Genomic DNA, 13218 nt, shown 5'->3' on the forward strand with positions numbered 1-13218 from the left:
TAAATATCAGACCAATAAAGATGCCAAAACCAAGGTGAGCTTTTACATCAACATTCTAGCGCTCCCTACAGTATCCCACTGCAGCCGCTAGATCGTGGCGTTTCAGATTGTTGTGCACAGGTGCAGACTTGTTCCGTATTCAAATGTCGAACCAAGAAAGAACTCTCGCATAATCCGTCAGCAAAACACAAATCCGCGTCACACCACGCGCGTGTTGACAACAGAGGCTGAGGTCATGGTAGCAACACAATCATGTCTAGATGTGCGTGTGAGTTTAATTTTCGGTGAATTCGTCAGAATTCCCAGTGACGTTTGTCGAAAATGTCATCAATTTATTAACAGTTGGATTAGCATTTTTAAAATTTTTGACATTTTTGGAATTTTCCTAGATGAATCATTTTTTATTTTGCGTTGAAAAGAAATGGAGTATCACTTACATGCTCTGAATTTTTTTTGTTAGATTAGGATTTAGTGACTTAACTCTAGACTCTAGATTCTAGACAAATGAAAAATATTCTGTTTTTCTGTGCTTTCAGAATCCCGACCACATCTAACAAAAAATAAATGTGGGTTAAGGAAAATTCTTCTAGATACTGGATGTGTTCATAGGTTGCCGGTTAAATCATGGCATGTCTCAATTTATTTTTGACTGGATCCGGTAATGCGTAACTGGTTTTTCCACTATCACATAAAAATATGTTTGTTGTCGACTCATCTTTTTTCGATGATGCTTTCCAATCAACAACTTTTTGAAAAACATATTTCCAGAGCAAGGATTTCACCATGCACCGCCCCTATCAAAAGAATATCATATTGCATACATATATATGTCGCAGTCAATATTTTATCCAATACAAACTGCGCTACATGTTAGAATTGGATGCTAATTCGCGTAGAATATTCAACAGGATTCGTTCGCCCAACAAAATACACATAGGAAGTTTTGTTTGTCTCCGAATCTTTCACGCACCGTTTGCCGTGTAATTTCAAAGCACTTAATAAATTCCAAATTTGTCGCGGCCGAACTCGATTCAACTACCGGACCATCTGCCAGTAGTCGGGTTTTGGAAAAAATCAGCTAACTGCTTCTTCAGTTTACATCAAGGCAATACCGTATTTTCACTGATTTGTCGATCGAGTGATATTTTGTTCTGTGCCAAACTATTTCAGCATATCGCACACATTGGCAAAACTGCCGATAACAGCGTAGAACAACCGGTAGAAAAACACTACAGCGGGAGCGAAACAAAAACGAGTTATACATCCGTCAACGAACCAGACCGATAGAAGAGATAAGTTTTCATCTAGCCGGTTTACCATGTACAAAGCATCTACCAATCCGAGGGATGATATAAATAGTGCATTCTTGGAGAATCAATTTTCAGTAACGCTGCTCTCTACGTCCCGAAAACTGTGTTCCTCGCGTTATTAAGACTTTCGTAGAGAAATGAAACAAGTGAGTGCCAAACCTAGCGTGATAATAAAGTGAATCCGAATTGTAAAATAATGCTGTCTTCGGTCTCATTGCAGATTGTATGCGTGCTGGTGTTGGCGCTAATTTGCGCTGTATGTGCTGATAAGAGTGCAACCATATTGCGGCATGATGCTGAGGTCAACGTCGACGGATCATACCAGTACGCTTATGAAACATCGAACGGAATATCTCACGAGGAACAAGGTGCCCTTAAAGATGTAGGCGCAGAAAAAGCTCAGGTAAACAGGGCATTGATTCTGGTTAAATATATATTGTGCTAGCATAAGTTTATATTTCTGCAGGTTGTTAGGGGTCAATTTGCTTTCACGGCCCCAGAGGGTGAAAGATTCAGTCTGCAGTATATTGCCGATGAAAATGGATTTCAACCGATAGGTGATCATTTGCCCACTCCTCCACCAATTCCCGAGCTGATCATTAGAGCGCTTCGTATTCTAGCAGAGAAACCACAACGAAAATAAATATAACTAATTAGCAAACCTAAGCTTATGTACAAAATAAAAACTCCCTAGTCGCTTTATGTGATTAATCTGAGCTTCGAAATACAGCATAAACAAAAAACTGCCAATCAGAGGTTCGTTACTTCTTGCTCGTTCAACTCTTTTGACTCAATATCGTTTTAAAACGTCACTGACAAAAAAACAGAACCACTTCTGCTTTCATTCAAACAGATTGTTCAGCACAAAACAGCAACCGTTAGCAGGGCAGCCCTCGCTCGAGGCTATGAACTTGACTTTGAGGCTTCTCCGCCTTCAGCCCGTGGAACCGGTCTTAGTCGCGATATGATGCAGATATACTTTTTTTTCCTTTGACCGGTATTCGGCTACTTATGCACCACGATCGACTCGATGCTATTGCGTAATTCGATGCTGCAGAAGGGTAAGAGTAGCCACGGGCAACTCTGGCACGGGTCATAACTCACAAGATTAGTGGGTTGAGCTCGGATGCACGTTCAATTTAAAAATTTGGGAACGAGAACGTTAATGTTTGTCATTGAACGATATGAATTAAAGGTACGCTTTACTTCTATCGTAGGATTCAGTAAATCCTATTTCTTATTATCAACAATCAAACAAACAACAATATCGTACGCTAGCCTGTGAGACTAATAGCGGTCTCGATCAACTATATGAGTTGAGAGAATTCGTTATCAGTATTATTTTTGTCACATTTTGCATGGTGTAGAATAAGTACAACGATACAGCGTACCCCACAGTTTAGTCGGGAAAATTTTAAGCTCGAAAAGATCCTTGACCTGATCGGAAATCGAACTCGATATCACAACCGTGTGGGAGAGCTAGCCGATCGACATCGCTAACCACAGAACCACGGGGACCTACAGTTTCCATAATAAAAATGGTGACTATGTCGAACAACATTTTATGTGTTGTATTGGTATTCCTATTTTCACTTTTCTAAAGCAGTTGTAATTAAAACTGAAATAGTTCTTAATCTTAAAAATACACTTGATGTTTCTTCATTAGGTATAGAAAATCCGTACTAGTGTACATCTTTTCGTCGACTGATGATGAAAAAACAAAGTTAACAACTATAAAAAACAGGTTACATCTCGCAAAAATATATCATTTTTGTTTATCACTCGAACGGCACTGCCTTCAAGAATGCGGTACACGCTCACACAGTCCTACACGGATGATTGTATGCAAAATATGCTGAAGCACTTCGATGTGCTAAACTCAGTTGCAATCTGGGCAGTAGCAATTGGGTGCTTTTGAGAGCAAAGCCGTTCTACGGATGTACGACTGTGCACGCTTGAATCAACTATGTTTTAAAGAGTTGGAGAGGTTGTTTATAAGACACGACCGCGAGGTAAAAATAGAATTAAGACAGCCTGTCTCATGTCAATGTTTTTCCTGCAATAGGTTTGGGAGTACGATCGATGTGTTCTTATGTTGATTCGCTTAAAAGAAAGATGAAAAGAAATTGTGTTAAACATTGTGAAGCTCTAATGCAGGAGCGCTCGTCTATCACACTGGTGATAGCGTGATCTGTCCGAAATTGAAACCCGGCACGGCACGAACGGTACTTTGCCTTTTCTTTCTTTACAACGATCAGAATCTAGTATCCGTATAGCACCTGTTCATTCCAAGATGAAAATGATGGTAAAATTTGTGCATGCTACCTTACCCAACCCGCTCGAGAGTCACAAATGCAATTAGGCTTTTGTCTCAATATTGTCCCAAAAACATTTCAAAAACCCAAATTAATCCACCTAGTGGTGAGACCCAGCCTTTCTCATTCGAACTTATTATTTGTTCAAATAGAATTACACAACACTCCAATTTAAAACAAATACACCTTGAAAATTTCTGCTGGATTCATTTTTCACTTTAAATAACGAATTTCTGGTAGCCAACAGCACAACTATAACGAACATTCAAAACCTAACATTCACACATATATGAGCATACATTAACACTTACACATCCAAATACCATGAAATAAACATGTTGCAAATACATCACGCGAAGAATTCACTGCCGTCTTATTCTATTGCTCACCCCTAACTACACACACTGCTGTGCAGGCGTTGTTCATGCGAATGCGACTGAAAGCAATGTCTCATCAAACACAGGAGAGTCAGCTGCCGCTGATAACTCTTATAGGCCTGTGTGATCGAGACCAACGCCAGTCTGAGTCATGCCTGCGAGAGCGACACAACAACGGAAGGTGCTCCGTAGTTCCAAATTTTTTGAACTAATATCTATCTTCAACAACGGCTTTAACCCGTCAACATTCAAGTTCATTAAAGGCAGACAGTATGTGCAGTCGGGGAAGCGAAAAATAAGCGAACTGAAAATATTTGATTTGGCAAAATATACCGCATCCAGACGGGACTTGAACCCGCAGTCTCCCTGACTACTTCACTGGTTGCCGGAATACATCCTAAAATGGCCAAATTTTGCCTAATCTGGGTATAGTACAACATCAAATTTGAAAAATGTTGAGGCCACATATTTTGATCGTTGTTATAGTTTTAAACAGTTTCCGTGCTACGTTTCTTAGCATAACTTTTAAACCACATGTTTAAACATTATGAAGTACATTGGTTAAGGGTTTTAAAGACAAGTTTATCTGGTCATTTGAATCCTACTATGTTCAGATCGGTTGTGTAGTTTCTGTGGTAATTAAATTTCGTGATTTTTACAATTTGATACATAACGGACAGAGTTAAAGTCCGATAACAGTGTAATTAAAAAGGATTTTGGGCGCAACTAGATCATTTATTTGAGAGACTAATTTAGTTAAAATCGGTCCAACCATTCTGAAAAAATTGAGTGAGCTTAAGCAGTCTTTGAAATATGTTTCTTTTCAAAACGTGATTTCCTTCTTTTTTGCATATCTTTTATAAATAATTTTGGAAAAATTGATTCAGCTGATTCTATGAAAAATAAGTGAGTTTCAAAGCCTCCGGAACACGTTTCTTTTTAAAGCTGTTGAACCACATGTTTAATCATTAGGTAAGGATTTTCAAGACAACCCCTTTTTTGACACCAGTTTCATTTAAATTGGTTGTGTAGTTTCTGAGATAATGAAATATCGTGATTTTCACATTTTGAAACACGGTGCATGAACTATAAATCCGAATACAATGAAATTTAATAGAGTGTTATAAGGCCACCTTGGTTGAATTGGTTGAATTTCGTGAAAACCAGTCTAACCATTTCTGAGAAAAGTGAGTGAGTTTAAACAGTCTTTGGTATATGCTTTGCTTTTATAACGTGATTTGATATTTTTATAAATAACGGACAAAGTTAATAACCGATTACAATGAAATTCAATGGCAACCTATGGGACAACTAGGCCTTTCATTCGAGACTAATTTTGTGAAAATCGGTTCAGCCATCTCTGAGAAAAATGAGTGAATTTAAACAGCCTCTGGGAAACATTTCTTTACATAAATTTTGAACCATATGTTTAATCATTTATAAGTTTATTAAATTTATAAGTTTATAAGTTAAGGGTTCTGGAGATAGCCTGTTCATTTGACACCAGTTTTGTTAAAATCAGTTGTGTATTTTCTAAGATATTGATGTTTTGTGATTTTTACATTTTGATACATAACCTCTAAACAAAAAATCTGATTACAATGAAATTCAATACAATTACTTTTTATAGAAAAACATGTGCGAATTTTCTCACAAAAGACACTAAAGCTACGATTAAAAAAATGTTTCTTGTTTTTGTCTTACTTATAAGTTATTGGCATTATCACAGTGACTTTGGTAATCGTCTCTTCTGGTTTGAGTAAATATCAGAAAAAGTAAATATCGGACTTTGGCCAACAAATGTCACTGTTTGGTTACCGTAACTTTTGTAACAAAATATATGTAAAATGTCACATGAATTTAAGTAACTATCCTTGTTCAATCAAGTAACAAAAAAAAACATTAGTCTAATATCATATACTCTGACCGATTAGTATTAGAGACAAGAGTCTCCGTATTACTTGATGACTAAAAGCGGTAAATGTATATATTATACAATTATAACATAATACGATTTATACATTTTCCTCGCAAATTGTCATATATTTTGAAACAATATCAAAACAGAGGTTGCATTATAACAGACATATGACTAAATTTTGAACAACTAGGAAATGACAATGAAAGTAGAACATTTTCGATAGCTGCGCCGACCGCGATCGAAAAAAAAAACACAAAGAAGAAAAGCAAAACCTCAACTATACGCTAATTGCGTAGTTTTCATCACTGTCCACTAAACTTTGATGGTTTTGGCGAGTGTCAGAAAAATTATCAACTTCTTCAATACAATGACTTGGGGTACTTGAAAGTGCCTTTGATATTTCACAATAGTGGCAAGTTTTATGATTTATCGCCATTTTGGATTGCCATTCACCGATGATACGGGGCGGTTTTAGTTCTCTCGTTAATTCTTCGCACACACTGCAAGCAAGCAGACATATCACTGTGTATATTAGGGGGCCATACATATTCCACGTGGACAGATTTTTAAGAATTTTGTCCTCCCCCTCCGTGGACAACTGCTCATATAAATTCAAAAAATTAATGTGTGGATCGTGGACATGCGTTGAACTGTTCGAAGCTCGATTTCGAAAAGTGAACTCAATGGCAAGGTAAACTCAATGCTCACCTATTTTTTTGAATGTATCTTAAAGCATTTTTTCTTATCTTTCCAATGGCCATGTCAAATTTAAAATCGGTGGTTGCGAACTTGCTCAAAAACACGTTTTTCTGATTAAATCCAAGATGGCGGCGAAGTTCAAGATGGCGGCCAATATTTTTCTACTTCAAATGAAAGCCCTATCTTTCCTCTTTGAAACGATGTGTTGGTTACAGGGGTTTCTATGACAAATTCAAGGGAAATAAATCAATGAAAAGATCAAGAATTGCTCAAAAATCAATTTTTGTAAAAACCGTTTATCCGATTTATACCCGAGGGGCAGAGCCGTAGCTACTCCGTTTTGCGTGAGGGGGCAGAGAATTTTTATTGAAGAAAACGTTTTTTTTTGTAGAGTAAGCAGTTTAAAACCGTTATGTGCTCGACAAAAAAGTACCTCTACGCGTCCAACGGAGTACCCGGGTACTCACATATTAAAATTCTTATAACTTTTGCAGTTTTCCTCCTATTTCGATAGTTTAGCACCAAAAGATTCAGAAGCTCAGTTTTTTAAGAATCGTTAGTGGAAGAATTTTCTTTTTCGCGAAAATCCGGTTTTCCGGGTTCATATTCCAAAAAAAAAAAAAACAAACTGCAAATGTGCGTATAGTTGAAAGAAAGCAGGGATATATACTATTTAATTTTTGTCTTACAGTGACAAGCTAACTTGTTGCTGAAATCCTTCTTATTAAAAATCTGCAAATTTTATTGAGTTTGCAGACTTAAATAAGCAGGTTTACATAGTGTAATTGAGTTTTAGGGGACCAACTTTTTACGCAGGTTCAGCTATTTTTACTCTAACTGACTAAGAGCCTCGTACATTCACCTCCATTGACGATTAATGTAAGATATACAGCAGGGCGCCAATGACATGTATGAAAAAAATGACATTCGAATATCGTTTAACGGTCCAAAAGTTTGGTTATCTCGAGAAAAGTCCCCAAGCAAAATTTCAGCTCAATCGGACTTTGGGAACACGTGCCTCAAAGTGATTAATGTTTCAACTTTTTGACTAATGAAAAAAATGCACATCGATTTTTTTGTACCAAATGCCACGAGAATTCATGAAATGTCGAGATCTGGTGTAGTTAACCGGAAAAAAAATTTTGGAAGAAATCGACTTTCTGGCGTTTAAAAATTTTTGAGCTGGAGCCAATGGAACATATGGGAAAAAATTGACATTTAAATTTCGTTTAGCGGTAGAGCTGATGATTTTTTTGAGAAGACGAAACTTTTGAGCGAAACGAAATTCGAAAAATCTAATTTTATTGGCACCCTAATACACAGGTTACGGCTGGGTATTTGTATTCGAGCTCGACGTGAAGACCGCTATTGTTTAGCGAAACTGTGTATCTTCCACTTAATTTCATCAAATGTTCAAATGTCTTAAGTGTGCGACCATGTGCGATCGAAAAACTAAGGACAGAAGAGAGTTTTTAATAGTTCTACTCTGAAGCAATGAATGCATTGAAGGAATTACAGCGTTAGAAAACCAGCTTCGCAAATCGTCTCATTTAAAACCGATGTCAACCCACGATACTGTGATATTCTATTCAAGAAAAAATACTGAGAAAATGGAACGATTCAACCGTCAGTCTAAATTCTAAATTTTTCGCGGATTGTCAGTTTCAACTTTGACGCGAATCAAGCTGGCTCACCAAAAGATTGAATAATTTATCCTTTTTTTCATATGAGCTCAACCAAAAAATTGACCGATATCGTTAACATTGAAAAAACTGGAGACTATTCAATAATGCTTTTTGCTTAAATTCCAGATTCCCCCCCCCCCCCCACCGGTAGCTACGGGCCTACCGAGGGGTCCATCAATACGAACTAACCAAAGTGGTTTTCTCATTTTTTCAATATTTTTAATCATTCAGACACAAAAATATACTTTTTTAAAGACCTCATGTCACCAGTGGGACGGTTTCAGCGAGAATTGCTCAACGACGTTAGCTCCATGGATAACTGGTCGACCATCTGGGTGAACTTTTCGGTAGACCAACGTGGCGGAGCATAGCAACTGCAGTATAACACTCCGTTCACCTTGGCAACCCTTCGTTTGAGGTGAAAACAACCTTCTGAACCGGAAACCTGCTCGTCGGCCATTAGGCCGCCATACTGGACTTATCCGCAAGTTAGTTGCCGTTTCCGGGAGGAATGCGGTAGGGGTCCGATACGATGGCGATGTCCGACAGCGACTCAGTGACTGGTATAGCAGCTGCTAAGCCGCATAACACTGGTTCAGGTTCAGTTGCGTTACCCTTATGCCCGTGGTTTCGCAGCCGGCTTACCGGCTAGGCACTTGGGGCCTCCCATGAAGTGTTTGGCGTCCCGTTTCCTGGAACATACCATGCACTTGAGAGACTCCCCGCAATCCTTCGCTTTATGGCGGGCACCACCGCAACGCCTGCATAACTGGCTCCTATCGAGTCCCTTGCAGGTTCACCACATATGTCCTCCCTCGAAGCATCGAAGCCACCTGGGTCCCCGCTGGACCCTTTAGAAACCAGATTGAATAAGTGGCCACCTCCACTCTGCACTTCTCTTTGAGGGCTTGTGCAACGTCGCACCTCTCGGCGATTTCATCCAGGTTTTTAAGGTGGAGAGTCACCTCCGAGGTGAGTGCCCGAACCTGCACCACTTTACCAAACATCTGCTCGGCTACCGCCTTGTAGGAAGCGCCCTTGTTCTACGCATCCTCGCCAGTGTGAGATCGACGGATGGCCCACACATCCGCCCCTAAATCCTTGAGCTGAGTGTCACCTCTCATTTTCTTCAAGACTTCTGAGTACTTAGACCCGTCAGTCTTGTGTATAACGGCGTCCCCCTGCTCCCCGCCTTTTTGACACTTGGCGGACGTTTTTTCGCCGCTCCATCCTGGAGCTTTTTACCCTCCTTACGCCCTTTACCTACTACGGTAACCCATGGGTTACCCGCAGTCGCCGCTCCGGTCGATGCTCGATGATAGCATCGAGCTGTTCGGAAAGCGCTTTAACTAATTCGGTGCCCCTTCCAGCCGCTATCCTTGTCCATAATGCAGTAGTCGCCTATGTTGTCCCATGGTGGTCTATGCTGAACAGTGAGGTCATGGCTAGAGTATTATGAGCGCCTTATGAGCAACTATGTCGCCCCCGAACGGCGTAAGTCAGGAAAGGGAATCTGGTCCTAAGACCAATTCCCACCATCTGATCCTTCTCCTACCTGATTCCCACCAGGCGGTGGACGCGGAACGTACTGGAAGGCCTGCCAGGTTCTACGGGACGGAGACTCCTGCACCGGTTGTTATCTTGCCGTTTCAGGCCGTCTTCAACCGTTATGTTAAAATTGTAAAAACACCGAAAGTCTATTATCTCAAAGATAATACGACTTATTTGAACATAACAACGGACAGTGTTCGTGTAAATCTCTTTAAACAAATAATAAGTTCAAATGAGAAAGGCTAGGTATCACCGCTAGGTGGATTAACTCGGGTTTTTTAAACTAAAAAACTCTAAACGCCTCAAATAAATAGTCAGTCGCGGTAAAAAGTGTCAATGGAATCCTAGAGTAAAATCAATCTTGAAATGTTACCTTTTTGTTGCATTTTTCATTACAGTCTTCATAAGCGTTAAAAAATCGTTAAATCTAGTAAAAATATACCAAAAGATGTTGCCGCCACGCATCTTCAATATATAACAAAACTATGTATTTCATCCTGGCAAAACAAAATTACATTGTCCCAGCTGGATTCAACGATTCTACAGCTCTGCCATCATCTTTAGAAACAACTTAATTGAATCATATATTCTAAGACAAAATTAACATTGTACGGTGACAAATGGCCTGCCTGTTTTTCAACCTCTCTAACGGATCTGGTAGTACGGAGGTAACCGTTAAACTTCAATATTACGCCATCGTGTGTTCGATTGCTCCTGGTTGATAAAATTTCAATTACCTTATAGATTTCATCCGTAACAATTGAAATCTTAAAAATACCAAACTGAACTCGAGGTGGGCGGAAAACCACCGTCTCACGCCATCTCAAGCAAACAAGCAGGATGCGTGCACCCCGGAGACTTGCACTATGGGTTAATTCTGTAACAGTAGTACACACCCAAAGGTGTACCGATCTTAAATCAACCGGTAGTGATGCGATTGTAATCAAGCGCCATTTGCCACTCATGACGAGTATATAAAAGAAAGACATTTCTAGGGGAAATTACAGTGAGTCTGGCTATTGATTAGAAACGACTTTAATTGAACGAATTCTAACGTCATTGTGCGCCTAGTGACAGATAAGTGATTCGACGGTGAAGATGAAGCTGGTTTCGGTAGGATTTTTGTGTTATCCACCTGGCTTGATAATGATAAAGTGTGCATTCAATTGCAGGCTGTCTTTCTGATCGTTGTCAGTGTTTGTGTCGCGGTTGCTCAAAATGATGGAAGGTATAGAGCGCCAACGACAACTTCGACCGTGCGTCCTTTCACTAGATACAGACCGTATCGACCGTACGATCCTTTTAGCCAACTCGGTCGCTATCAGGGACGAAACGATGGCCGTTACGTGGGCAGAAATGATGGACGGTACTATGGTGGCAATGATGGACGTTACATTCCCGGAAACGATGGAAAATATGTGCACCTGGATGGCAAATATCAACACGTAGGTGATGGAGACCGAGGCAAATACAAGCACGTAGCAGGTCCTTCCGGATCGAATGCTGGTAGACAAGGATCGTCGGGTGGTGGAGATGGGGCAAATGGCGGTGGAGATGCAACAGCAAGAACAATTCTAACTTCCGTTGTACCCCCTGCTCCGTCGACGGCATTTGTTCCAACTACTCCGGTGCCAGTACCAGCAAACCGTGTTCAGCAGAAAGTAGCTCCCCGATTGGGAGATGGGGATGGGTGGAAAATTATTCGATTGGAAAACACGGTGCGCAAAGATGGCTACAATTATGTGTGAGTATAATAACTAACTTTTTTGCTGAAATCTTTTCACAATAAATGTAATCTAAACAGATTTGAAACTCAAAATGGTATCAACGCTGAAGAGTCGGGCAGAATCGAAAGCGATGGACAAGGATCAGAAGGGCTGCGCTCACAAGGATTCTACGAGTACGTTGGCGATGATGGACAAGTTTATCGCGTGGACTACGTTGCTGACACTAACGGATTTATACCGCAAGGCGATCACATCCCAAAGGTGCCGCCGGCGATCGAGAAACTGCTGAAATATTTGGCCGCTCAGCCGAATAAATAGGTTCTTAGGCGGGGTGATTTGATGAATTCTTTCGTTTAATTTGTTACAATGTTGCCAACTAAAACACCGCCTGTATAACAGTTTAACCAGAAATTGATTTTCAGTAACGCTGATGCTGATCATCAAACTCCCTGAATATAGGCAATACAAAATTAAAAGCACACGTATTATTAACAATGTCAATCTGTGTAGCTTTTTAAGTATCACGAACTTTTCCCTTTGTATGGTTATTCAATAAAATTGAAAAAAAAATAGAATTTTTTATGTCGAGCGAATTATTGAAAGAAAATTCTGCGCACGAGCTTAATTCTTTTTGATACTGCTCTCTGCTGTTTTCGCTCTCGATCTTCCCTCACATTTAACAAAGATACCGGATATGAAAGTTTGTGTTTCAGCTGGTACAAGGTTCTTGTTTTATATATAACTAAAAATTCAAACAGTTATCGATTGCTAATTTGTCATTACCACATCCAGTAATTTGACTGTAATTGTAATTTTTTTTTATCAATTCATTCCCAATTTCAACTGCTGTTTCCCAATATTTTATTGCATATAACCTCAAGAAAAAAGAAAAAAAAACACTTTTTATATTTTTTTTGCTGTGAATTTTCTGTTACTAAAAAATTAGCAACATATTTACTATACTCAATTTTCCATGATTTTTTCAAACTAAAGTTTTCATTTTTTTAAATTAATGTTTTTCTCTTATACAAGGTACACCGTCTGGAATGTTGTTAACTAAATATTGAATATCTTCTAAAAAGGTGATGTGAAATATAATTTAATTAGCTTTGGTAGCTGTTTATTTATTTGCTCTTTTTTGTTATCTTAATCGAGGTTCGTGAGAAAGGTACGTGCGAAAGCGGGAGAGTCAAAAAAAGCAAAGAGTGGAAGAGTCTTGAACCTAAAAATGAAACATTTTGTTAATGAAATAATCGTTAAATACTGGAGTTCAGCGGAATCGTGTTATTTATTAGGGTCAATATGCGAAAAGGTGATCGAAAATTTGTACTTCCTCTCCCTATTTAATAAGTCGGGTGCCATAAAACACAAATAGCTCTCACGAGACCGCTCGAATAAAAGTCGACGCCGCAGGAAGTTGACCATCTACGAAGCATTGAGCGGACCGACAAACCTCTACGGCCACGAAACTCGGATCGTGCTCGTGGAGGACCAACGCACCCTTAGGGTTTCCAAGCGGAAATTGCAGCGTACCATATGCGGTGGAGTACAGATGACAAATCGAGTAGTAGAGGCGGATGAATCACAAGTCGCACCGAAATCCTTCTCAAATCAAATCATCGTATTTATGTAG

General features: G+C 39.4%; 2 protein-coding genes across 2 annotated transcripts; both read left to right on the plus strand.

Annotated features, from left to right (window-relative positions):
- Nucleotides 1-1375: 1375 nt before the first annotated feature.
- LOC129730302 (endocuticle structural glycoprotein SgAbd-2-like) lies at nt 1376-2010 on the plus strand. Its single transcript, XM_055689520.1, has 3 exons — nt 1376-1456; nt 1531-1713; nt 1777-2010. The coding sequence occupies exons 1-3, from the start codon at nt 1448-1450 to the stop codon at nt 1951-1953; spliced, it is 369 nt and encodes a 122-aa protein (XP_055545495.1). The 5' UTR covers nt 1376-1447; the 3' UTR covers nt 1954-2010.
- Nucleotides 2011-10842: 8832 nt separating this feature from the next.
- On the plus strand, nt 10843-12086 carry LOC129730301 (larval cuticle protein LCP-30-like). The gene is made up of 3 exons (XM_055689519.1): nt 10843-10971; nt 11031-11602; nt 11663-12086. The coding sequence occupies exons 1-3, from the start codon at nt 10957-10959 to the stop codon at nt 11901-11903; spliced, it is 828 nt and encodes a 275-aa protein (XP_055545494.1). The 5' UTR covers nt 10843-10956; the 3' UTR covers nt 11904-12086.
- The last annotated feature ends 1132 nt before the right edge of the window (nt 12087-13218 follow it).

This window comes from Wyeomyia smithii, chromosome 3 (genome assembly GCF_029784165.1).
Source record: "Wyeomyia smithii strain HCP4-BCI-WySm-NY-G18 chromosome 3, ASM2978416v1, whole genome shotgun sequence".
Classification (NCBI taxonomy): domain Eukaryota; kingdom Metazoa; phylum Arthropoda; class Insecta; order Diptera; family Culicidae; genus Wyeomyia; species Wyeomyia smithii.

Bases quoted from the DNA above. Each gene is read 5' to 3' on its own strand.
- LOC129730302 (XM_055689520.1), top strand. The intron at 1,714-1,776 runs GTAAACAGGGCA...ATATTTCTGCAG, and splicing joins TAGGCGCAGAAAAAGCTCAG to GTTGTTAGGGGTCAATTTGC.
- LOC129730301 (XM_055689519.1), top strand. The intron at 11,603-11,662 runs GTGAGTATAATA...TAATCTAAACAG, and splicing joins AAAGATGGCTACAATTATGT to ATTTGAAACTCAAAATGGTA.